The following is a 24,551-nucleotide window of genomic DNA, read 5'->3' on the forward strand; positions in this document are numbered from 1 at the left end:
TTTTATCATTATTATTTATTATTAGGCTACTTGCCGGCTGTAAAGCTTTAATTATTCCTTTTTTGTAAGAAAAACATAAATAAGCTACACGTTAATGCATGTATAGTTATTCTTTGAACACTTATAATAGTAATATTTAATTTTAATAATGTAAAGGGATTAATTGTTTGGAACAATCTTGATGAAAACGTGAAACATGAGAACAATGAAAAGCATGATTTAACTTTTCACTTTTGTCATTTTAACGTGTCACAGCCTTGATCGCATCGTCTGTTTTCTTCACTATACGAAGGTGTTGGTTCTGTGTGGAACATTTAGGCTACACACTGTGATGATATTTGATTATGAAGAGCAGGAGATGAAATCTGTATTTATAAAAAACTAATATTTTATAATTAGGCCAAGGCCTAAACTTAAGAGGAAATCTATGGGATACTTAGACCAGTCTTTTATTTAGCCTACTAGTAGGCTATTCATCAAGTTTAACATTAATCTTAGTGAATAATCGAATAAAGTGCATCCACATGCAATCAAGCTCAAAAAGACATGTCACTGACAAAAGAAAGAAAAAGATAATTTTATGCTGACTCATTTTTTTTAATAATAAGCAATCAAACATTTTAAAGGTCAGATAGGTTACTTAATCAACAAGACATTTTACGATGACCCACCAGGACGAAAAAAACTTTAGAAAGAAATCTTGTTAAAATTATTTATTGTAGACTTAATTTACCACAAAAAAGGGAATGCTTTGTTTCGCTAATGGAACAAAAACAAATGTTTTCAGAACATTTATCTGCTTGTTAAATCGAATGAGGTTAATTCAGTGTAAGATGGCCATCTCCAAATTCCAGTTCAGAGTTTCTCCACCGTGCTTATTTCCCTCCTCTTTCATTGGACAACATATTTTGGCTCTTTCCCTTCCTGCGTTTCCCATTGGTCACGCTAGGTTTGACAAACAGTGAGAGGGTTGCCCTTAACGCTTCGAAAAAAAGTTTTCCAGAAGTGAATATCAATCAGAGAGGACTCAGCGACAGAAAAAGAGACGCAGAGAAGTTGGACGGAGACGCAAAACATCGAGATATAGCCTACTAACAAACTATCTTCTCGGAAAAGGTATTCAGCTGAAGCCTCTTCGTCGGGAATGGGTTCTTTTATTTTTAAGCTTTTAACGGGCATAAATTAGACTTGGGTTTGGATTACCGTCGTCACCGGAGACCTAAATCCACCCGATATAAACATTTTGCGCGTGCGGCATTCTTGCGCCTGCCGCCCGGACGGAGTTTCTATTTGTCCTCCGTTGGATTTGCAGTGGGAGAGATGAGTGACAGGAGACGATCCGCTGCCGCGCTGAGTTCACGAGCGCACGCCTTTTCGGTTGAAGCCCTGATCGGGACAAACAAGAAGCGGAAGCTCCGGGGCTGGGAAGAAAAGGAACTGGAGCTGTCTATGGAGAGCCTCGCGAGCAACGGACAATTGGGAGACGGCGAGGATCCTGCTAATTGTCTGGATATTGATCCGGGTTAGTGAATGAATGATGACATGGCAAACTGAATTGCCATGCACAACATAAACATCCCAAAGCTTTAACTTTTGACCGCATTTACAAACTAACGTTTTGCACTGGACTAAAATGTTTCAAATAGCCTAGCTTACAATTACAGGCCCAAATATCACTTTAATTCTACAAAGCAACATTTTTTTTTTATAATAGCATTTTAAATGTTTTATAACGAAACAACAGATAACCGTGTTTTCTTAAATTACTTTGCACAAAATAGTTAAATATGACGTTGTTTCTGTCAGGGAAATTTTACCAATCCAAAAGAAAGTGTCCAGAACAGTAATTCATACTAGACAAATGAATACAACAGTGTAGAAATACCACAGCTTTTATTATTTTAAACTACGAAATTGGAGTCTAGAATAGAACTCTTGTAACTTGTGATTTTTTTCCCCTTTAATAAAAGGATTGGTGTTTTAATTCAGACTAAGAATTAAGTAAATGCAAATTTAGTGATGTAAAATATCGACTAATAGACGGTGTGTCCACGAGGGCCTGACAATTGTCAAATCGTGGTCTTATGTTTTATTAGGTAAACAGAAAAGTATATATATTATACAAATTAATTGGAAATATGAACGTAGAGTTTAACACGACTCCCTGTAGATGTCAGTTTGTACATACTAACCCTTCTCCAGGTCGTCTCAAAAGATAAGTGCTCTTATTGTGAGTTCACGCGAGCAGGCGCTCATGCACATACTGTAACTGTGTGTGTGAGTGTGTGTGTGTTTCTTGGTTTCATCGCTGTAGTTCAACTGTTGCAACGTTAGTCATCACTTCATTAGTCTCGCTTCAGGAACATTTGCCATTAGGCAGACCATTAAGTTCCGCACAACAGGCTGCTGACTGATCATTCTGTACATATTCTGATATTGACGCCGGATAAATATGACCGTTCTCCACATTTTAAAAATAATGGTGGGCACAGACAAAAGTTAGTTAGGCTATACTGAAACAAAAGAGCAGCTTTATTACAGAGGAAGAAAAAAAAATTGCAACAGGTGAGTAGCATCCAGATAATTTTCATTTTATTAAAATGTCGGACAGCTTTTTAGTAGGTTTTGTTGTTGTTGTTTTTAACGAACAAGATTTAACTTGATTTCTATTAGATTACGCGTTCAGGTCAACAGGTCACATAAGGCCTATGTGTGTCCATAACGGATTGTATTCTATTTAAAAATGTTGTCAATTAACGCAACAAGAATTAAACCTCATTTATTTCATGTCGAATTGTAAACCATTGATGCACATTACACGGAAATTCCAAAACGTGCGTTTGCTTATTCCTTTAATACCTATGATATAGGCCTAATGTCATGTTCAATGGTTGCATGTTGCATGGTAAATACTTTTTTTAAAATTCAGATTCAAATGATATAACATATTTAAAGCATTTTCTCTCTAACTTAACTGTGCTTCATGTATTTATTTAACTAAAGAGTTCATGAATAGGCTAGAATAAAACAGAACATCTTTGTTGCTACACGACCAATGGGAATAGGCCTTGGTTCAGCTGTGATACAACGCGGATTATAATATGGACAACAATAGATTGTTTCATTTAATTACGTGGCACAATAATTTCAGTTCATCTAAATACATTGGTCTTGATCTTGCCCACGCGCATGCATACAGATTAATTTCTCATCTGTTCGAGGCTGATGTTATAAACAGACACGGATGTTTTTGTATTTGAGTCAGTTTCTACGATCTTCCGACTGTTTCAGTCAACACAAATGGCAACATTTCTACGTCTTTGAACAACAATATCTACAGTTCCAGGTAGAATCCATCTTGATTTAATTACAGAGGAAAATATACTTTATATAGCTAGGCTATTACAAAATCTTTTTAGACACTGGAGTGAAGACTTCTTAGTATAAAGCAGGTCGCCTAAGGCGCTAATCAACAACAAGCTTTTATGTTTTTAATAAATCGTTATCAATTAGAAATATAATTTTAAAGAAATAATTAACCAATCAGTTTTTGACCCCAAAGTATTCTTTCACCTTACGTGCTGTTTTCATCTTGGTCACACTGAAAAAATTTTTATAATTTTTTTTTTTTTTTTATTACGATCTGTTTTGATATAGATTTATGCTACCCTTATATATTTTCACATCAAATTATATATATATATATATATATTAGGCTTTCTAACTGGCACATCATTGAAAAATTAACGTGATGTTATGAGTTTAACCTACTTTGCTTATTCTGCTTTTCACAACCAAAGACAAGGTTTGCAATAAATAAATATACAAATAAATGAATCATATAGGTAAAACAAAGAGAGTATCGTGTGTGTGATATCAACTAAATATTAAAAGTAAGACGTCTACAATATTTAATGAAAACATCACTTTCAACTTGGACCATTGTGTAGTTAATTGGTTTTAATGTCAAAATCTTGAATGATTTGCATTCTGTTTGGTTCAATACTTCAAAAAGTCTTTAAATTCTTCAATAAATAGGATAATGAATATTGCTAAAGTCTGCCATTGTCAGCTGTTCTAAATGACGGTCGATGTCTTTTTTTTTTCACCCTTCGCTTGCATAATTCCCAGAGAGGCAAAGTAAAAATGAAAGACGACAGATGTGTACATTTAAAAGGAGTCTTAATCTTTATTTTTATTACCTCCTTCTTACATGAGACTGAATGAAGTCCAGCAGAAACAGGTGGTTCTGTTCCTGATGGATTGGGTTACTCTGCAATTTCATGCTTAGTTCGCCTCTGTCCCAAGAAAAAAATTAGGTCATTCACAAGTAAGTCAAGTCTATAAAAGAAGACACAGTGAATTTGTTTATGTGATAGTGGTGTGCTGCGGTATCAACGGGCAGCAGAAAATATGAATCTGCTATTAGTAGTATGCTATAATAGCTACTAATGATGTTTTTGTATTTGCTTCCTTGCGTCAACTCAAAGTACCGTTTCCATTCCATTTTTACGCGTTCACTATAGTCTTAATAACAGAACACCTACAAGCTATAGTTGACTGCTTTGGTAGGCAGTGTTATCATGTCCATGGTAAAGGTGAAGCTTTGTTATCTGTCTTATTTTGAAACTATAGTTTATCGTTTGTGTGAAGCTGACGCTGGTAGCTAGTCTACAGTTTGTTGTGTTGTGTTGTGTTGTACGTAATTCTGGCAGAGGGTATTAGTCTTGTGGAATGGCTCATTGACAGACAGCAGCTCAGGAACGACAGCACATTGACGGGTTTGGATGGAGCTGAGGACATGCCTGAGAGATCGCATGAAAGAGACGATGGGGTTCATTACTGTAATTACGCTGATTGAATCTCTCATGAGGTTGATGAAAAGTCGCACTCCCTCTGACTCGGGCTCTCTAACCTCTTTCCCGTGGCCTCAGAGGGTTCTGTGCACGGGGTGATGGCGGTTTTACCCGGGCTGCTGGCCAGTCTCTCTGCAGCTTACGGTTGCACAGCCTCATTTGCATGAAATGTACAGCCAAAGCAATTCAAATAATTTCAATAAGCCTTAGGTTGCGTAAGCAGTTCAGTAATAAAATCTGTAAATAATTAGCCTTAAAATATAATACATGGATTTCTTGTGAATTTTCTGTTTAACTCATGCACTCATTCATTTTGCTTTGCATCAGAGTTAAGGCCTGAATTTCTCTGCTTTTCGTTTGTCTTTAAACTATCACTAACGTGCGCGCACATTTGGTAATTCAAATGTTTTTTTTTTTTTTAAGTGCATGCTTTTTGATGTGGTAGTTCTAATGCCAACCATTTTAAAAGTTTAACTTAGACTGCTAATTTAGATTCTGCGCAAGATTTGCAGCTTTTCCTCCAAAACATTAGGCTAAAACAGCAAAGAACGTGGGCATAAATAATAATAATAATAATAGCTTTTATTTTATCGGCAATTTCGTTCATAAATCTAATTTTGAATAATCTTCTATTCGTTCTGTGATTATTATTATTATTATTATTTAGAATAGGCCTATAGATCTGTCACTGGGGAACATGTCTTTAGTCGGTTTAACCCCACGCGTGTCCAAAAACATCATACGATGTATTTTAAGAAAACAAAAAGAAATATTCTGGAGCCAATGTGCTGAATCAGATTTTCCACTTTATTTTATTTTTGCTATATATTTTTTTTCAAAGGCCTCAACCCATGATGGTCTGAGTGAATCCAAGTCGTTATCGTTTACTGCTGCAGGTGATCTGGTTCTACCGCTCAATATTGTCAACAAGCCTCCCGAGGCTTCCTTTCTGCTGCTGGCGTTTATAATGATTTTATTTGCTCGCTGTAGATTCGGAGGCCAGCCCGGGCTCTGACGGCGAGGGTCTGGCGGAGAGGACGTCCTGCTCGTTCGGTTCCCCGGCGGACCTGACCCCTGCCGCCTGCGACCCTTCACCCTCCGCGTCAATGGAGGAGATCCAGGTGGAGCTGCAGTGCGCTGACCTGTGGAAGCGCTTCCACGACATTGGTACAGAAATGATCATCACAAAAGCAGGAAGGTAAACCTTTTATGAAATGTAAAATATTGAATTTATCTCATGTTAGAATTCCAACTTATTTGACCAGACAATAACCAGCATTTATTTTTAAATTTGACTATATTTTATTCATATGTAACCAAATTTAAAGATAGGCGTATAACCCCTTTTGTAGTTTTGACATTCGTACATTAAAAATACGATATAAATGGGACTACTTACACGTTCTCTTCTGTGATTAACATGTTTTCAGATTCTGAATTTAAAGTTTGTAATGTAGAAAAAAAAAAAACGTATTAAAAGGCTGAAATTCTTTTTGGCAAAAATAGTTTTTCATAATATTTTATTAGTATTTCTTTTTAAAATAAGCAGTCAATATATATCTATATATATATATATATATATATATATATATATATATATATATATATATATACATAATGAATATTAAAAATCAAACTAAAATCAGTGTGGAGTAACCAACATGCAGCAAGCCATTTTGTGTGCCATGAGCCAAAAGAAAACCATTAAATAAAAAGGTCATTATTTTTATATTATTATTATTATTTTTATTATTTATTAAAGATTTCATTATGTTTTAAAAATTCATGATATTTTTGGCTAATTCTTCATTTTACACTTCAAAAGGAAAGGCTTTTTTATCTTGATAAATAAGTTTGAAAATTTATCCTACATTGAAGTTGTGTGCACTCACGTGGTTTCAACAGGCAAGGAAAGTATTTAAATAATTTTACTTGATGGTTAGGCTTACACAACTTGACATTTTTAGGATCATTAAAAGAAGTACCTAAACGTCTTGAAGTATTTTTCAGTTGCTTGTAAAAATATTCAAAAAATGTATTAAAACATTTTTTAATACATTCAATTCTAATAATTTTATTTATTAAAATTCTCTTTTATCATCTCGAACATTTGTCATCGACCCATATGCCTACAAGCACTACTCTCTTTTTTCCTTTTTGACACACGTACGCGCAAATAAGCTCAAGGTAACATACCATTGTTTGGCAAAGGGATGTGACCGCGCGCGGGGACTGAAAACATGAAAACACTGTTTTGGGGCGCTAATGTGTTACACATGGGGGCAGCAGTCACAAATCACAAACCACAACCTTTACATGGCGAGCTACGAGGCTACTCCACTACTTAGTCAACCCTATAACGGTAGGGAAACAGCACAACAACAACTGTTTCTAATTAATATATTTGAAATATGTTTTTCGTTTTCTTGCTCTTTTGAGCGTCAATTACAGCCCAAACCGAGCATATAACTTAACCTGCACAGTTCACAGTAAGACCTTTCGCCCCCTTTTTTTTCTCTGGGGGATTGCCAGGTATTTCCGTGCCATTTTTACACTTTACGATCAAACCAACATGATAACATGTCTCCATTTATTGCTGTAATTCCTTGTTTTAAAACACAGGGTAAACTTGTACTCAAGAATACTTCCTGACTGCACTGGAGAGCTGTAAAGTAGAGCTTATTAATACGACTGTCGTGGCTTAGCTACACAAGTAAGAAAAAATGGACCTCGTTTAACGAACCCATATTCACAAATTATTAGACTTTTTATTTTTATTTTTATTTTTTTTTATTTTTTTGCGTAATTGTGTAAAAATCTCGTTATGTCCCCAGTTCACGGAGAATAAATTACGGAGAATAAAAAAGTTTAAATGTGTTTCGGTAAAGACAACAAATATATAGCCTATATGCTGATTAAGATGGGTCTAAAGAAAAAAAAAACAACACTAAAAAAATTTCTAGGGAAAAATTAAGATCTAAATTCTAAAACTAGCATAATAAAGGTTTGTTTAAAATACTGAATATTTCTCTCTCAATAACTTTTGATATATTTCTTGGGCCTACACTTTTTTCATCATCAATAGACCCTTTCTTCTGATTCTTTCGCACTGATAATCCCGAGTGTAGCAATTTTTCGTTGCAACAGTAAACAATCTTGTTTGTAGGCCTACCAGAAGAACCCTTTATCAAACAAAGTAACTCGTGTCCAAACTAACATATAGGCTCCTTGTTTGTATGTTTAGTCAAAAATGGAGCCTGAAATAATAATTACTCTGATATGAACGCGTGTAACACGACTTCATGAATAGCCCCGTGTATTTTATGCCCCTGCTAATAATAACCCTATAAATTTCGAGGTGTAGGGGGGTGGAAGTGAGCGACCAGACACTTTTCTCTCATTATGAACAAAGAGATTTATGACGTTAAAATGAAAAGACAAAGAAGTTGCTTTTGAAGTGTAAAATGAGGAATTAGCCAAAAATGTCTTTTTTAGACATGGTCTCTTTGTTCAGTTTAGTTTGTTTGAACTTTTTATAGACATTTCTGAGTTCTTTCATTTGTCTGCTGTTCTTTATTTTAGACATATTTTTAATTTACCAAAATGTATCTGAATCCTATTATTTGCTAATGCTCAGTGAGACTTGATACTTTCAAAGATAAGAATGATTAAAATATTTTATTCTTTTTTATTATTATTGTTTTATGCTTTTGTTGGTGTCAGACAGTGGTATATTTCAATATAATAGACATGATTTTAACACATGCTATTCTTTTTCAATCATTTAATTCATTTCCTGTCTTATTTACATTAACTTTGTTTTTTTATTCTCTTTTCACTATTTTTATTTTAATTTTTTTATTTGTCAGTGGCATCACAGTTAATGCAATTGTTCGATAAACACATGCAATAATATTAATTAATTTTCTGTTTCAGGAGAATGTTCCCTGCCATGAGAGTTAAAATCGTCGGACTGGATCCACATCAGCAGTATTACATTGCCATGGACATTGTACCAGTGGACAACAAGAGATACAGGTAAGCACAGCTGCAGAGAGTGTGAAGCTCTGTTAGAATGCAATGAGTAAAGAGGAAAATGACAAATTTGACTGGATGTTTGTCTATAAACTGGAAAATTGAGCCCTCTTGAAATGGAGTTGGAGATTTACATGAATATGCAACGCTGACGGCAGCCCTGACAGAGTTGCCGTATCAGCATCGAAGGTGGTGTAGTGTGTCCCTGTGATTTTGCTCTCACCATGACAACTTTCCATCACACATGCTTACAGACAAGCTTTACATGAATACAACTAAAGCCTGCATGTACGGCTTGCTGTAGTGCACTTGTCCTTTCCATAATTACATGTGCCGCGCTTCATTACAAGTTTAAGTCTTCCCAAATAAGTCGCTTTTTATTTAACACTAAATAATAGAGGCATAATGATCAAGGTTAGCTCTCCTTGTTTCAATAAAAGCATCTGATTTTTGTTTATATTCAGTGAAACTATTTGAGTTGTGTTTATGCTTTAGTCCCACAAACTGATTTCTGAGAGCAGTACTGGAAATGACTGAAATCAGGACATTGATTAGAGGCAAAAGGTGACAAATAAGTTTACAAGTCTCCGAGAGCAAAAACCAATATTTTCTCATTTTATATAATGTATACTTTAGAAAGGGTTTTTTTTTTTTTATTTTAAAATAAATGATGCAGAACATTGTGGATGTTATTATGTTAATTACATTTTGACACTTTAAGTGGACAACACAATAATCTTCCAGTTCAATTAAACTTAATGTAATCATTTACTGAAAATAAAACCACAGCCATTCGAGGACTGGCCTTGAAGAGAGCCATTTAGAGCCCCCAAATATCATGGAGGATTTTAGAAGCCAAAAGATCTTGTAAAATTAAATAGGATTTTCTTCCTGGCTGGGGAATTTACCACAAGGCTTTGCAAACGGAGCAAAGAGCTGTCACTGGAATGCCTCATGTGTCTCGAGGGCTCGGGTCTGGAAACGCAGGCTTTATTGGAATTTACTCACTTTACTTAGGCGCACTGCCCTTTTTAAGTGACATAGAGTTTATACTAGACTTGTTAAATCTTTCTTTACGTGTTACTTGAATTACTTTACTCTTTAATGTGGGCATTTGGTATGGCCTACGTTTGAGAGAAGAAGTAGGAAAATGCGAAGCGGCCCAGATTTTCGGATCCTTGACGGAGGCTCTCTCTAGCAAAATTATTAACAAATATCCTACATTAATTCTAGGTGTTGGCCTGTTTGTCTCTTCTTTATTTTTTTTGCTTTGTACAGCTGTCTACTTCAGACATGCACGTCCTCTTATTTTATATATGCACACAATAAACGCACATGGTGCAGACTCAAGTTGATGTAAACGCAGAGCACATGCTCTGGTCCACACTTCAGAGTATCACTTACTCTGTCAGTAAAGTAACCCAATATATGACTTGGTCTCTTTGCTGCTGTGTTGTGTGTATGAGAAAGCACAAGCATATAGTGAACAGTGTTGGGAAAAAATTACTTTTAAAAGTATTGCGTTACTTAGTTACTCTGTGAAAAGTAATGCGTTACATTACTGTTGTGTTACTTTTTCTCACCTGGCCTGGGCTCGCTTATTTGTTTTTTAATAACAACAAAAAAGTTCTATTTTTGGCAAATGTTAAGGCTCTTTCACACCCAAAGAGAAATGAATAAGCTGAAGGAAGTGCATATTTACACCTGTACAGTAGAGGGCGTAACTCAAACAAATTTTTCAGCTGTGCCGCCATTCTGGATTGAAGAAGAATAGAATACAGGAGAAGGAGGTTCAACACTCTTATTTATAAATCTAATCTAAAGTAATTTTTGATAATTAGTATGGTTGAATTAGATTATTAAGTGTCAGCAGCAAAGACATTGGTTAATAAAGTGAGATTAAATACATAAAGTATATTTGTGTAATTTAATATAGTTAATTATTACATGTTTGCATAAAATTCTAAGATTGCATTTCACAGTTTTTATTAATTTTGAGGAATACTGAATGTTTTCGTGCAAGTGAGATGAGTAAATGCATGTTCACATTTAGTCTAGATCTAAAATAACTGTCATGTTTACACACAGCATGCACAACACCTCTGCGCTTCATTTCTCTCAACATGTGGACAGGAGAGCTGTCAGTCAATAAATGTGAAAAAGTAACTCAGATATTTTGTTGTAAATTGAAAAAGTAATGTGTTACTTTACTAGTTACTTGAAAAAGTAATCCGATTACGTAACTCAAGTTACTTGCAATGCGTTACCCCCAACACTGATAATGAACTACTAGAAAAAATGATATTGGTATGCATAGACTAGTTTTTAACCCTGTTATTTTGTTTCTGTACTTTACTGAAGGGTCCTTACATTAATAATAAAGCCATTTTTGTTTTTCCCCCCTATCATCTAAATGTATATAAATGCTGCCTTCCGCATGTGTACAGTGTAATGCATGTGTTAAATATTGCTGGACTCTAATGGGCAGTCGCTCCACCATCTGTCCAAAAAGGTGTCACATAAAGTTGGATCTTTATTGATTGTGCTAGTGCCAGATGGCAGATTTATGAAAGATGAAAGAGAGCTAATCAAATTTCCAGTCCTTTTTGGTCTTAGGTTTCCCTTTGCTTTAACACTTTCCCTGCTACATAGAGCATAACCCTAAACAGCACTCCAAACAGGAAATTACAAAAACGCCTGGCTCTATATACATATGTGTGCAAGGGACAGACAACGTGTTAGTGTTTGTGTCAAAGCGCACATGTTTTTGTACAAATATATATGCCCTTTATCAATACAATTTTAGATCTAACCGATTAATGCCTGTGAATGTGCACATGTGTTCTTGTCCGTAGTAGTGGGGTGCTCTGGGAGAGAATAAGACAGACACAGAGGATGTTTAATGCTGCCAAGCAATAACAAAAAGGAGCCAAATGAGAGTTTTGTCCATATTTGAGAGCTGGGTGATGACTTTGGCAGAGGCGTCGCAGTTAAGCACTTTCAAATGCATGGCCAGAACTAAAGGCATCCAGCTGAGGGAATGCCCTGCAAACAGCACTTTAGAAATGCCTAAAAACACATGTATTAGAATCTTTTTAATGCTTTCCATTAATTATGTTAATGTTAACATACTTTTACATACCATTTAGTACAGGTTATTATTTTCAGTCCAAAACAGGTTTAATAGGATATTATGTTTATCTTGAATTTGTATGGTCTGTTAGAAGTATTTTGAACAATCAAAATCTGGATGCGAGAGCACATGTAATTTTTGGTATTATTAACACAGACTCATGGGCCGCTGGAACAGGGTATCAAGTCATGCATGTATTTTTGCAGGTACGTGTATCACAGCTCAAAGTGGATGGTGGCGGGAAATGCAGATTCCCCAGTGCCGCCCAGAGTCTATATCCACCCGGATTCACTGGCTTCAGGAGACACCTGGATGAGACAAGTGGTCAGCTTTGACAAACTCAAACTCACCAACAATGAACTGGATGATCAAGGCCATGTAAGTGCACATTTGATTACTGTTAATGTAATGATGTCAGTATTTATATATTACAAACTACCATTTAAAAGTTTGGTGTTAGTCAGATTTTATTAATTTTTTTTAAAGGAATTAATACTTCTCTTCACCAAGGATGCATTAAATTGATCAAATGTGACAGTAAACATTTATTAATTACATTTATTATCTTTTTAACTTTCTATTTATTAAAGAATTATCATGGTTCCACAAAACTATTAAGCAGCGCAACTGTTTTCAAAATTGATAATAGGAAATGTTTCTTGAGCATCAAATCAGCATTTTAGATTGATTTCTAAAGAATAATGTGACACTGAAGACTAATGAAATGAAATGTAACTAAGAGTAATGAAGCTGAAAATTCAGCTTTGACATCACAGGAATAAATTACATTTTAAAATATATTCAAATAGAAAACTGTAATAATATTTCAAAACATTTGATCAAATAAATGTAGCCTTGATGTGCATAATATACTTAAAAATCTTACTGACCCATGCATATGATTACTAAAGCCACCAACTCATCATACTACAACAAATGCAATTTCTGCACATTAAATGTATGTTTTTGAGTTAAGAGACTTTGCATACAGCTGCTTATCCACATCGCTGTATTCATAACATACATTAGTTGATGGATAACAACCCCCATTTCCCCCGAAGACATCTGTATATTCTCTCAAGGAAGAAAACCATTATTCAGTGTGTTCTCTGAAGAACTGGCAAAATTGGAAAAAGAATGATTTGAATGTACTTGACTGATATTCCCCATGCGTCTGTGTTGAACAACAGCTGAGTACAAACGAAATGTAAGCGCATGTTATTATTTGGAAATGTATTCACCGCCCCCCCCCCGTTTTTGTGTCCAGTGCATCTTTTCTCATTGTTCTCGTGTGACTGTGTTGTGCCTGGCTCTGTTCTGTGGCATTGTGCTGAGGCAGTGAGTGCACAGGAATGAATTCATTATCAGAGCATCAGATGACACTCATCCCCAGCATGTTTTCTTAGGTTGTCTTGGTTATGTATCATCGCAGTGACAGTGACTTTGAGAAATGAGGTGATACATCCAACTCTATCCAGAATAATGAGACCCACAAGAAAAATGTGCTTAAGTTGCTCAGTATGGTTTTAAAGGCCAAGCCCTCATGTTTTGTTATAATGTTTCCTGTTTTGAGATTGACTGTGTTTGGGGTCCAAGACAACCCTGTGTATTAAAACAATATTAGTAATTTTGAAATGAGCAAACAATTTAAACGTGTAAAATGAAAATTTACTTAATCCAATTTTGTTGAGATTACATGAATTCTCTTTTCGTTGGTCGTAACCAGATGCGCATGTGATAGCCAGTTCCCATCATGCACTGTAGCATAAATCTCACTAATTAATAATTTAATAGTTTATTACGTTGTTTGCATTTGTGCTGTTGTGTTGGTAGCCCTATGAGTTATGTCATGTGATGTTAGCTAGACACATCTGTAAGAGTGCATGGGTTAGAAAATCCTGTTTTGAAAAATCTGTCTGTGTATGTGTTTTTTTTAACAAAAAAACAATCAGAAAATAGTTAAGAATAAAAGTTAACATAAATAAAGTGCTGATTTAAATAAATAAAGTGCAATATTTTATCTATTTATACCTATTATTTATTTTTATTGAAGCAGATCAATAACGTTGTTTCAATTCATGCGATCATCCACTTTTCATTTATGCATCTGCCCATGACCAGCAGTATAATGGTGTTGTAAAGCCAGAGCACAGAAAGGAAGTATAGAATAATTGCACCTGACAGGCTGCGTATTCCTTACCAAAAGATACAGTGTATCAGTATTTTAGATGCAGGGTTGATGTGGGTAGAATAGTCGCCTTAGGCCACGTCTGCACAGTTCGCTGCTCTACTGGCATCTCCTCTGCATATGGGGCTGTTTTGACTCGAGTCACTGATGCTATCACTCGAGTATTCTGACAAATGTAATAACATATGGGTGTTACAACTGTAGCAGGCTGGTGTTTTTTCAGGAAGAGGAGAGGGGACTTTTCTTATACCACAACCTCGTAAAAAGAGACTTTATTTTTTGTTCGCCTGGAGGGCGAGTGAGGGCCGGAATTGAAGTTAACCCTGGAACGTCCTGTGTGGGACCACGCCGCCATGGAATATATGAACCTCACGTTCCTCCTCCTGACCAAAAATCATTTCGATCGCAGTTTCGTTGCAAAGAGGATTTAAATATTACTGGTGTAGAATAAGGGGCATCTTACTTTAATATCAGAATTAATTTATAAATATATATATATATATATATATATATATATATATATATATATATAATATATATAATATAAATACACAACTTTTGAGATGTATACTTTCAGAATGAATATATATAATCACACACACTATATCTAAATAGTGTGTATGTAAATACTGTATATATATATATATATATGTATATATATGCCCTAGTGAAAAGAAATATACTAAAATGTATTTGAAATACATTTTTTTGTGCTAAGTATACTACAAATACATTTACATATTTATGTGCTTAATAAAATACCCTGCAATTGTACTTTTCGTACACTAAACTTAAAGTCTGCTAAATTGGAAAAGCTAATTTTGTACTTAATGCACTTTAATTGTGTGGAAGTAGTGCTGAGGTCCAACTAAAGACATACTTAAGCTAAAGTGGAAGTTTTGCAAGTATACTTTAAATGCAAGATATTTAAGTGTACCTAAAGACTGATATTATACAAAGATCATACAATCCTTATTAATAGTGATATTAAAACATATTTTAGGTGTAATATTAAGAAATGTGCATTGTGCAATAAAGAAATACTCCAAATAAAGTTTAATTATAATTTTATATCAGTAAGTTTTAAGTGATATGTCAATAAATATGTTCATGGATTTGAAGTGTACTTAGTATGAAATACTAATTTTGTAATTTTGGGTGTACATACACATCTTTTGAAACATTTAAACTCGTAATGTGTAATTTTTGTGCTCATATATCACCTGTAAATTCCTTTTAGGCCCCAGACAATATTCTCAATCCTGAATATCTCCGATCTGTGGAATTACAGCAGTGTGGCTTTGAACACTTCCTCAGTCGGTCTTCATTGAGCTGGTGTTGTCTGGCCTTGGGCAGCATTGGGCTCTCCTGGGCTGTGCATTTGGACTGGATAGGAATGGGGGGAGCCGGAATATTAAATTTACTGTCATCAAGCTGTTTTGCAAAGGCCTCTCTTCTCTTGCCTGACCTCCTCGGTTGCGGTGGACCCAGGAGACGCACACTGACACTGGGAGTAATTAGAAACAGACTAAGGGCCGGAGGGAAGGCTACAGCCTCTATGCTCTGACGCCAACACATCGGTGTGAGATACTCACCCTCGAGCTGCCCTGATTCATATCTCATCAACATGTGTACACACTGTGATACAGCATGTTCTCATATTGGTCCAGGCAGCTTTGATATTCACAGCCTCATTATGCCACAGACATTTAATCCATACAGCTGTGTAAGTGCGCTCTTGTGGTTGTGGCAGAGTAGTTGATGATATAACTCTTTATTTCTAGATCATCCTGCACTCGATGCACAAGTATCAGCCCCGTGTCCACGTGATCCGGAAAGACTTCAGCAGTGAGCTTTCTCCAACTAAACCTGTTCCTACAGGGGAAGGAGTAAAGACGTTCAGCTTCCCAGAGACCGTGTTCACTACGGTCACAGCCTACCAGAACCAACAGGTCCATTACTGACTGTCAGTGTACAGCACCACTGTGACTATGAAACGCATAGTTCGGGTCTTAATAGGCATAATACAACTTGACAACTAGAGAAATTCTATACTGTTTTGTCTAAATGACAGACACTAAAAACTAAAATCAATTGTTTGAGTGAATTTAGTATGATTTTCAGTATGAAAAATGGAAATTCATTTTGATTACATTTAACAATGTTAATATTAATATATATTAGTGTTTTTAAAGATTAACCTTAAGTGAGTGTAAAAATATAAATACAATATTATATATGCACCACAAAACCAGTCATAAGGGGCAATTTAAAAAAAAAAAAAAAAAAGCTTTCCATTGATGTATGGTTTGTTAGGATAAGACAATATTTGGCCGAGGTACAACTATTTGAAAATCTGGAATCTGACGGTGCAAAAAAATCAAAATATTGAGAAAATCGCCTTTAAAGTTGTCCAAATGAAGTCCTTAGCGATGCACCTTACTTACAAAAATAATTTTCTGATATATTTAAAGTAGGAAATTTACAAAATATCTTCATGGAACATGATCTTTACTTAATATCCTAATGATTTTTGGCATAAAAGAAAAATCTACAATTTTGACCCATACAGTTACAAATATACCCATGCGACTTATGACTGATTTTGTGGTCCAGGGTCACATATATAAAATATTCCAATAATATTCACATACTGATAAATTCAAAAAATTCTAGGAACCAGGAACCAATATGGTGGCAATATTTTGTGCATCCCATTTCACGCATCAGTTTCAAAAACAAAACATTGAAAAAAGACTTTGTTTATTATTAAATTGCTATGATGAATATGTGTTTGAAGTTTCTGAATATGTCAAAATATTATTAAATGAGTCTGTTTTGGACTTCTTCTCTTATAACAGATTACCCGTCTAAAGATCGACCGCAACCCATTTGCCAAAGGATTCCGGGACTCAGGGAGAAACAGGTAGATTTTCAGGAAATCTTACCCTTGCTCTGTATTGTCCATGCTGCGTGTGCAAATACACACATATCTCGGCAGTGGCCTTTCATATGGATATGAACCCCAGGAGGATCCTTCCTAATCCCACGTCCTGCTACATTAAAATCACTCCCTCGTTCAGCTGCCAAGAAAACCTGGTCGATCTGTGATAAAGCGATCTGATTGAGAGCAGCGGAAAGAAAAATGCCTCTCTTTCCTTTTCTCGCTTTTTTAACTCCCTTCCCTCAATCTCGCCCACCCTTTCACTCGCCTTTCTTTCCCTCTCGCTGTATTTCCATGCACTTCACTGCTCCGTCTCTATAAGATGCGAGTCAGAATACTGCGAGAAAGTCTGAGACAGACCCTCAGCACATGAAAGCACACTTCCATCTGGAGAGTATTATCGCCACAGATATTTGAGACATCTTTTTTCATTTTTCAAACAATAGACCGCCTGATTTATGAACTAGCATTAGATTTTCATTGCAGAAAAATAGAGATGAAAAGATTATTCAGGAGTAAGATTTTATATATATATATAAAACACTCTTGCCCGTACAATAAAAAATGTAAAAAAATGTGTATATAGCAAAACAGTTGATCTGTCACAAAGTAACCACAGTTCCATTTATGCAATGAATCCTGCTCATCCTGGTTTACACTCCGCAGATTAAGTTGTTAACTTTTGATGATCAGTGGAATCAAATCTGCTTAACCTAAATATAAATCAATATTTTAATGTAAATTCTTATTTGTGATATTAATGGGAAAAATCTGTCATTTGGTGAGCAGTATTTGGATTCAGTCTCAGTCAGTCATTAGAGCGTCTCACTAACGAGCAGAAAGGAGTAGAGAATTACTGCCTGTTAAGCAGCAAGGCGAGGGCTGATGCAGGGAGCTCTGCAAAGAGGAGTAAATCACACAGGAAGGGGAGCCATGTACAGAGCAGAGATGAAACATCACCAAGATTTATGTGCACAGTAAAAACCTACTCCTTTTTACGGGCTCTAGTTTCCTCAAACTCCCCCTCTCTTTTTCTCCCTTTTTTCTCATGTGCATAATCTGACTGTCTCACCTGTTTTCTCTGCCATTTCACGTCTCTTCTTCCGGCTTTCTCTGTCACTATCCCTTGTGCAGGACTGGGTTGGAGGCAATAATGGAGACGTATGCTTTCTGGAGACCTCCGGTGAGAACGCTGACATTTGAGGACTTCACAAACATGCAGAAACAGCAAGGTATGTGCATGGTCCCTGTGACTGGAGATGTTTATAACATGCCTACTTAAATAACAGAGGCTTTGGATTTCAAAATATTGCTTCATAAATCATTTTTAAAGTTACTGTGTGGCCGCAATAATCACATACCACAGAGGATTTATGAATGACTGTAAGCTTGTAGGGAGCTCTGCAATGGGTGGGACAAGTTGGACAATCTTGGGTTTTTGTGTCCAAGAGTGAGGTTGTCTATATGCCTGTTCAATAGATCAAATGTTATTTCACTTCCTCAGACTCTTAAAAGAACAGTTCACCCTAAAACCATATTATAGCTTTATATGAAAAAGAGACCAAAATGTGTTCATATTTAAAAAAAAAAAAATGTAACATTCATAACATTCTATTTGTAGATAAAATAATTATCAATCTGATCTTTTTCAATCTGTTCACTTATCGAACTGATTTAGTTCTCCAGTTCAACTAGCCACTTTTCCACCACTGGGCCGAACGGTTCTAAGAATGGTAAGGAGCGGTTCCAGTTATATTTCCACTTTGAGCCTGGTACGGCACGGCATGATTACAAACCGGTTTTGGCCTGGAAATTCTCAGCATGGTTGGCTAACTGTGCTAAACAGTGATGGTAGAATGCGTGTAGTGACGTCACAACTCAGGATTGGTCACTTGTCTGTTGCCTGGCTGCTAGTTCCTCTGTAGCTGGCTCACTATTTGAGCGATGTAAACACAAATTAATAATAAAAGAAATATTAAAAGAAATATCTAACGCAGTCGCTTTTTACATCTCATATCGTCTGTAAACAGTTACCAATGTAACAACTGACGCATTTGTATTACATTCCAAAGTCCGTTATCAACCTCACACAGTGGAAAATGAAACCATATCCATACCAGCTGGGCCAGATCAGCAGGGAATGGAACAGTTGAGAAAGGTTTGGCCCAACAGTGGAAAAGCGACTATATTGATTCAGTGAATAACAACATAAATTTCAGTCTGTTTCTCACACATAGCTACCGTATGACTTCAGAAGACTTGAAATATAGCCAACAAGGTGTTTCGACCACTTTTAATATACTTTTAAGGTATTTTTGTGTATATTTTGAAGCTTGAAATGTCATAAGGGTGAATTAATGTTGATGGATTTAAAGGGTTAGTTCACCCAAAAATGAAAATTCTGTCATTAATTACTCACTCTCATGTCGTTCTACACCCGTAAGACCTTCGTTCATTTTCAAAACACAAATTAAGATTTTTTTTTTTTAAAAATCCGATGGCTCAGAGAGGCCTCTATTGTCAGCAAGATAATTAACACTTTCAGATGCCCAGAAAGCTACTGAAGACGTATATTTAAATCAGTTCATGTGACTACAGTGGTTCAACATTAATGTTATGAGCGACGAGAATACTTTTTGTGCACCAAAAAACCCCCCCAAAATAACAACTTTATTCAACAATATCTAGTGATGGGCGATTTCAAAACAATGCATGAAGCTTAGAAGCTTTATTAATCTTTTGTTTCGAATCAGTGGTTTGGAGCGTGTATCAAACTGCCAAAGTTACGCCTCCCAGTAGTGAACCATTGAAATTTCGAAACACATAACGAACCCTCGTTTACTGAAATCACGTGACTTTGGCAGTTTGATACACACTCAGAACAACTGATTCACTGATTTTTTATTTTTTTTTTTTATTATCAAAAAATATCTTAATTTGTGTTCTGAAAATGAATACGGGTGTGGAACGACTTGAGGGCGAGTAATTTATTACAGAATTTTCATTTTTGGGTGAACTAACCCTTTAAATTATTCAAAAGTAAAAGTCTTTTTTGAAAGTGAATTTTGCTCTTACAGTTTACAGATGATTTTGCTAAAATCATCTCTTTAGCTCAGTCTTACTCATAGCTAGTTATGGCCCAGATGATCAAATGTTGATGTAACTATTTTTTTCTCTCGTCATAAGGTCAGAGTAATGCGAGCATGGTATTTTGTCTGAGTAGACATCTGTTTGTCATCACAAATTTCTCGAAACAGATTAAATGTTAATTAAAGTTCTCGCACGGCTGACAAAACGTCGTGTTCTCTCCCTCCGCCCCCACCCCGCAGCCCAAACCGACTGCCGTCAAGAAGTACATGCAGATCTACTGGCGTAATTAGTTGTTCTCGAAAGCACCGCTGAAGCCTCTCTCACCCCAGCCTGACAACAGGGGAAAAACATGACATCACCGCGAGGTCTCCTTTCCCTCAGCCAACAGAACAGAACCACGTCGAGCGAACCAGAACTCGACTCAGCTGTATTATCGAACGCATATGGAGCTGGCCCAAGCCTCAGCCAAGAGAGTTCTGAATTATTTAGTTTCTTTCCCGTTCAGAGCCATATACCAGACTACATTTTCAAAACAACAAACTGAGTGCTGGCCAGTTTCTCATTAATAAAGAAATATGTGGTAGATATCCTACTGCTATCATTCAGTTCCATGTGTTTGACTTATTCACTGTGCATATGTGCCAGTGAATTTTTTCCCCCTCTATGAACATATGCCCAAATGCTGCATGTCATACTGAGAGAAAACGGCCAGTGTGCTGTTGAACAGACATGCATATTCTCAAACTCAAGCCACATTTGAGATCAACATTTGTCACAGTATCCCTGAGATGGTTTTAGCTGACAAGACATGTAATGGGATTTTCACACTGCGCCTCACCTCTGGTGATCATCTCTTTAAACCCCGCTTCTTCAACGTCTCACACAGTGTGTGCATTTCGCTGCCAGATGTGTTAGAATGTAATGGCCAGTTGTTTAGCAACAATCAATCAATCATAAACTTTTACACATTGTCTTTTGTTTCAGTGTTTGAGGGAAAAATAAAAAAGGCAATGACAGAAAATGTGCTTGTTGGAGTGAAGAAGAGTGTTTTTATTGTTATACTCATGGTCTGAAAGGTCTATTGAGGTCAAACTGAATGGCAAAATCAGGCATATATGAGCCCAACTGCAAGAGCAAGACAAGCCATTATTTAAGCAGGCTGCATACTGTGTTCATCCAATCAATCATACTGACAACGTAAATCTGCAAAGAAGAAAGTTAACTTGGGTTATGTTAGTTCAGTTTTTAGAATGATCTCGGGTTTACAGTTTTAACTATAAAAAATACCTTCAAGGGATTGTTCACCTAAAAATGAAAATTCATCAGTTTGTCATTATTTGCTCACCCTCATGCTTTTCCAAATCTGAATGACTTTCTTTATTCTGTGGAACACAAAAGATATTTTAAAGAACTGTGAAAGTCAGTGTGGTCCAAAACCCACACCCCACTGGCTTTCATTGTATGGACAAAAAACATTGACATTTCAAAATCAAAATATCTTCTTTTGTGTTCCACAGAATAAATAAAGTCATACAGGTATGGAACGAAATGAGGGTGAGTAAATAATGACAGAATCCCTTCAAGAAATCTCAGCCACTTTTAAAGAATGATTTTTGTTATGTAGAATAGCACTAGAGATGAGCGCTCCATTATGGGTTAATTCGTGGCACTTGTTGCCAGGTTTGAACAGGCCTCTCTTGTAACCAGATGAAATGCTCTCCCTAAGGAGTCACAGTGACTGCTCGTGGTCCATGGGATGAAATAAGAGATACGCTCTCAGTGTGATTGTTGGACAGTGCGTGTGTTTTCAGAGCTGGCTCTGTCTCGCCGTTCTCCTCTTGAGTGTGTACTTATTCTTCATGCATAGGAACGTGTATCCACAGTGTGTCTTTGGGGTTTGGATGTTTCTGAATGTTTGCTGACTGTGTTTTTCAGGAGGGAGCACTGGCACCTCTCCCACTACCTCCAGCACTGGCACTCCATCTCCCTCCGGTGCGACACACCTTCTCTCCCCTTCCTGTTCCCCTCCTACTTTCCATCTGGCACCCAACACCTTCAATGTGGGCTGCAGGGAGAGCCAGCTATGTAACCTGGGCTTGTCTGAGTACCCCGCATGTGCTAGAAGCAACATGGCTGCCCTGCAGGGCTACGGAGGACTGGCCGACGGCTCCTACGGCCGCCTCCAGACCACAGGAGGCACTGTAACCTCCGCCCAGGCCTCCGATTCCTTCTTGCCTCAGAGGACTTCCTCTCTCATCGCTGCAGGAATGCAGGGAGGGGCTCATGCCTCATTGGCTGCTGGTAACGGCAGCGGTGGCAGCGGTGGGGGTAAGATGGATGCGTATGGAAGTCAGCTGGCCTCTTTTCCCGCATCCCAGCTGCAGTACGTCATGCAGGCAGGGGCGAGCTCCGCCTCTGGGTCATCAGCTTCATCCGGCTCATCCCCTTCCTCCGCCCATATGTTCTCTGGGAGCCATCATCATGTGCAGCAGAGCACATACAACGCTTTTTCCCTTCACAATCCCTACAACCTGTACGGATACAACTTCCCGGCATCACCGCGCCTGGCTGCCAGCCCAGAGAAGCCTCAGGGTGGCTTATTGTGCTCTTCCTCCTCTGCTGGAGCATTTGCAGAACGCCAGTACCTGTCCAATAGTGGCATGGACAGTATGCACATGATCGGCAACCCCGCCGGCAGCCAACAGGGGGCCAGCAGCTGTGATGGCCGCCAGTATGGCCCCTCTTCACAGATGTCCATGCACATGGTTTAAAGCGCTTGAAAAAGTAAAATAAACCAAAAACAGATAAAAACACGAACAGCTGCTGCAGTTTTTTGCTCAGCATTACAGGGTTTTCAGAGTTTCATTATTCAAAAGGTCTGATACATTGGTGTGAGCATTTCGCCATCATGACATTGGTGACACCAGCCGTTCAATGTGGACTTATTGTCATCTCATTGCCTTATCACTCATCAGACTAAAATGGAGTTAAAGTGTTACTTGTTTTCATCTCTTACTTAATATGGCGTCAAAGCAAATGGATATACAAGCTAAAAATGACTTGACTGTTGTTGTTTCTGACCTGCCGTCCTCAACAATGTGCAAAAACTGAACTAAATCAAATGAGGTCCGATTTTTAGAAGATGGATTCTGGTGAGGATTCATATTTGGTGCAATAATAACCGCAATAATGGCCCACATGAACAGAGACATCAGCCAGAACAAAACATATCCTCAAAACTGTGACGAATAAATGTTGTCAGTATGTTGTTTTTGTTGTCGATAATATACAATGCTTGTCATAGTGGTTGCGATACAATGTTGGAAACTGACTCTCTCAGGATGGCAAAGTTAAATCCTCCTGTAATAACAGGGTGTCTGTGTGATTCTGACAATCTGTTACTGAAATGCTGAACCTTTGCCTATTGGTTTGGAAATGGCTTAACCATATCCTGAGTGGAACATAAACATATAAACAATAGTGAATGCACGTAAAGCACATAGGTTTTAAATTGTTGTGTGGGTAAAAACCATAGGAAGACAAGGTAATTAAGGTATATGCTTTGGAGTGTTTGTAAATGAATATATTTAAATGCTAAGCAATTATATGGCCAGTGTATGTTGAATTAAAACCAGTGTGGGAGGAATGAACAAATGTTGTTTTAGGCTTTTAAGACTGTAAATACAAGTGCCAAGCACATAAAGCTCATTAAATAAACATATTATAAGTCATCTTTGTTTCTTGAAAAAAAAAAAAATCAAGGGTTTTGTTGCTTTTGGTTGTGGTTTTGAAATGATATCATGCAGTATATGGTGGATGTTAAATCAGAAATTATCACAGATCAAAATATGGACCTACTCAAGTGAATATTTATGTAGCCTATATGTTTGAATAAATTAAAAATGTTAATCCATGTGCATAATTTCATAGAGAAAGCAGGAGGATCGAAAGAAAGTTCTCATCTTCACAATCTGAAACCCATTACTAGTCCTACAAAAAAGTTGTTTTTACTAATCAATCTTTCTCATGCCCTCTTATTTTCCCCTTTATTATAATCATAGGCGTGAGATAAAGAGAAACTGAAAATGATTATTTGAAAGTCAATATGTGTAAAAATAAATGTGCAAAAACAAGGGATTGATCCTGCTGTTCTCTTTGATATAAAGAAGAAAGAGAAGACCATGTGGCTCAAATTCATCATTTTCACTGTGGTGATGCATATAAATATGCCACCTGTTAAAAGAGATCGAATGGGGGCAAGAGGGAGTGGGACGAGAGGAATATGTTAGACGCTAGATGTGGGTA

The 24,551-nt window shown here is 36.8% G+C and overlaps 1 protein-coding gene across 4 annotated transcripts; it reads left to right on the forward strand.

Annotated features, from left to right (window-relative positions):
* Positions 1 to 989: 989 nt before the first annotated feature.
* Positions 990 to 23,977, forward strand: tbx15 (T-box transcription factor 15). Of its 4 annotated transcripts, XM_048194241.1 has the most exons (9): positions 1,532 to 2,565; positions 5,698 to 5,752; positions 5,847 to 6,054; positions 8,793 to 8,894; positions 12,231 to 12,402; positions 15,997 to 16,164; positions 17,074 to 17,138; positions 18,291 to 18,388; positions 22,182 to 23,977. In XM_048194241.1, exons 3-9 carry the CDS (start codon positions 5,963 to 5,965, stop codon positions 23,015 to 23,017), a joined length of 1,533 nt encoding a protein of 510 aa, XP_048050198.1. In that variant the 5' UTR covers positions 1,532 to 2,565; positions 5,698 to 5,752; positions 5,847 to 5,962; the 3' UTR covers positions 23,018 to 23,977. The 4 variants fall into 4 exon arrangements, with proteins under 4 accessions (XP_048050195.1, XP_048050198.1, XP_048050197.1 ...); XM_048194238.1 differs by lacking the exons at positions 1,532 to 2,565; positions 5,698 to 5,752 and adding an exon at positions 990 to 1,522; XM_048194240.1 differs by lacking the exon at positions 5,698 to 5,752.
* The last annotated feature ends 574 nt before the right edge of the window (positions 23,978 to 24,551 follow it).

This window comes from Megalobrama amblycephala, linkage group LG6, assembly GCF_018812025.1.
Source record: "Megalobrama amblycephala isolate DHTTF-2021 linkage group LG6, ASM1881202v1, whole genome shotgun sequence".
NCBI classification, from domain to species: Eukaryota; Metazoa; Chordata; class Actinopteri; order Cypriniformes; family Xenocyprididae; genus Megalobrama; species Megalobrama amblycephala.

Coding starts and splice junctions, on each gene's coding strand:
- tbx15 (XM_048194238.1), top strand. CDS start 1,321: ATGAGTGACAGGAGACGATCCGCTGCCGCGCTGAGTTCACGAGCGCAC. Junction 8,895..12,230: donor GTGGACAACAAGAGATACAG/GTAAGCACAGCT, acceptor GTATTTTTGCAG/GTACGTGTATCACAGCTCAA. Junction 16,165..17,073: donor CAGCCTACCAGAACCAACAG/GTCCATTACTGA, acceptor CTCTTATAACAG/ATTACCCGTCTAAAGATCGA.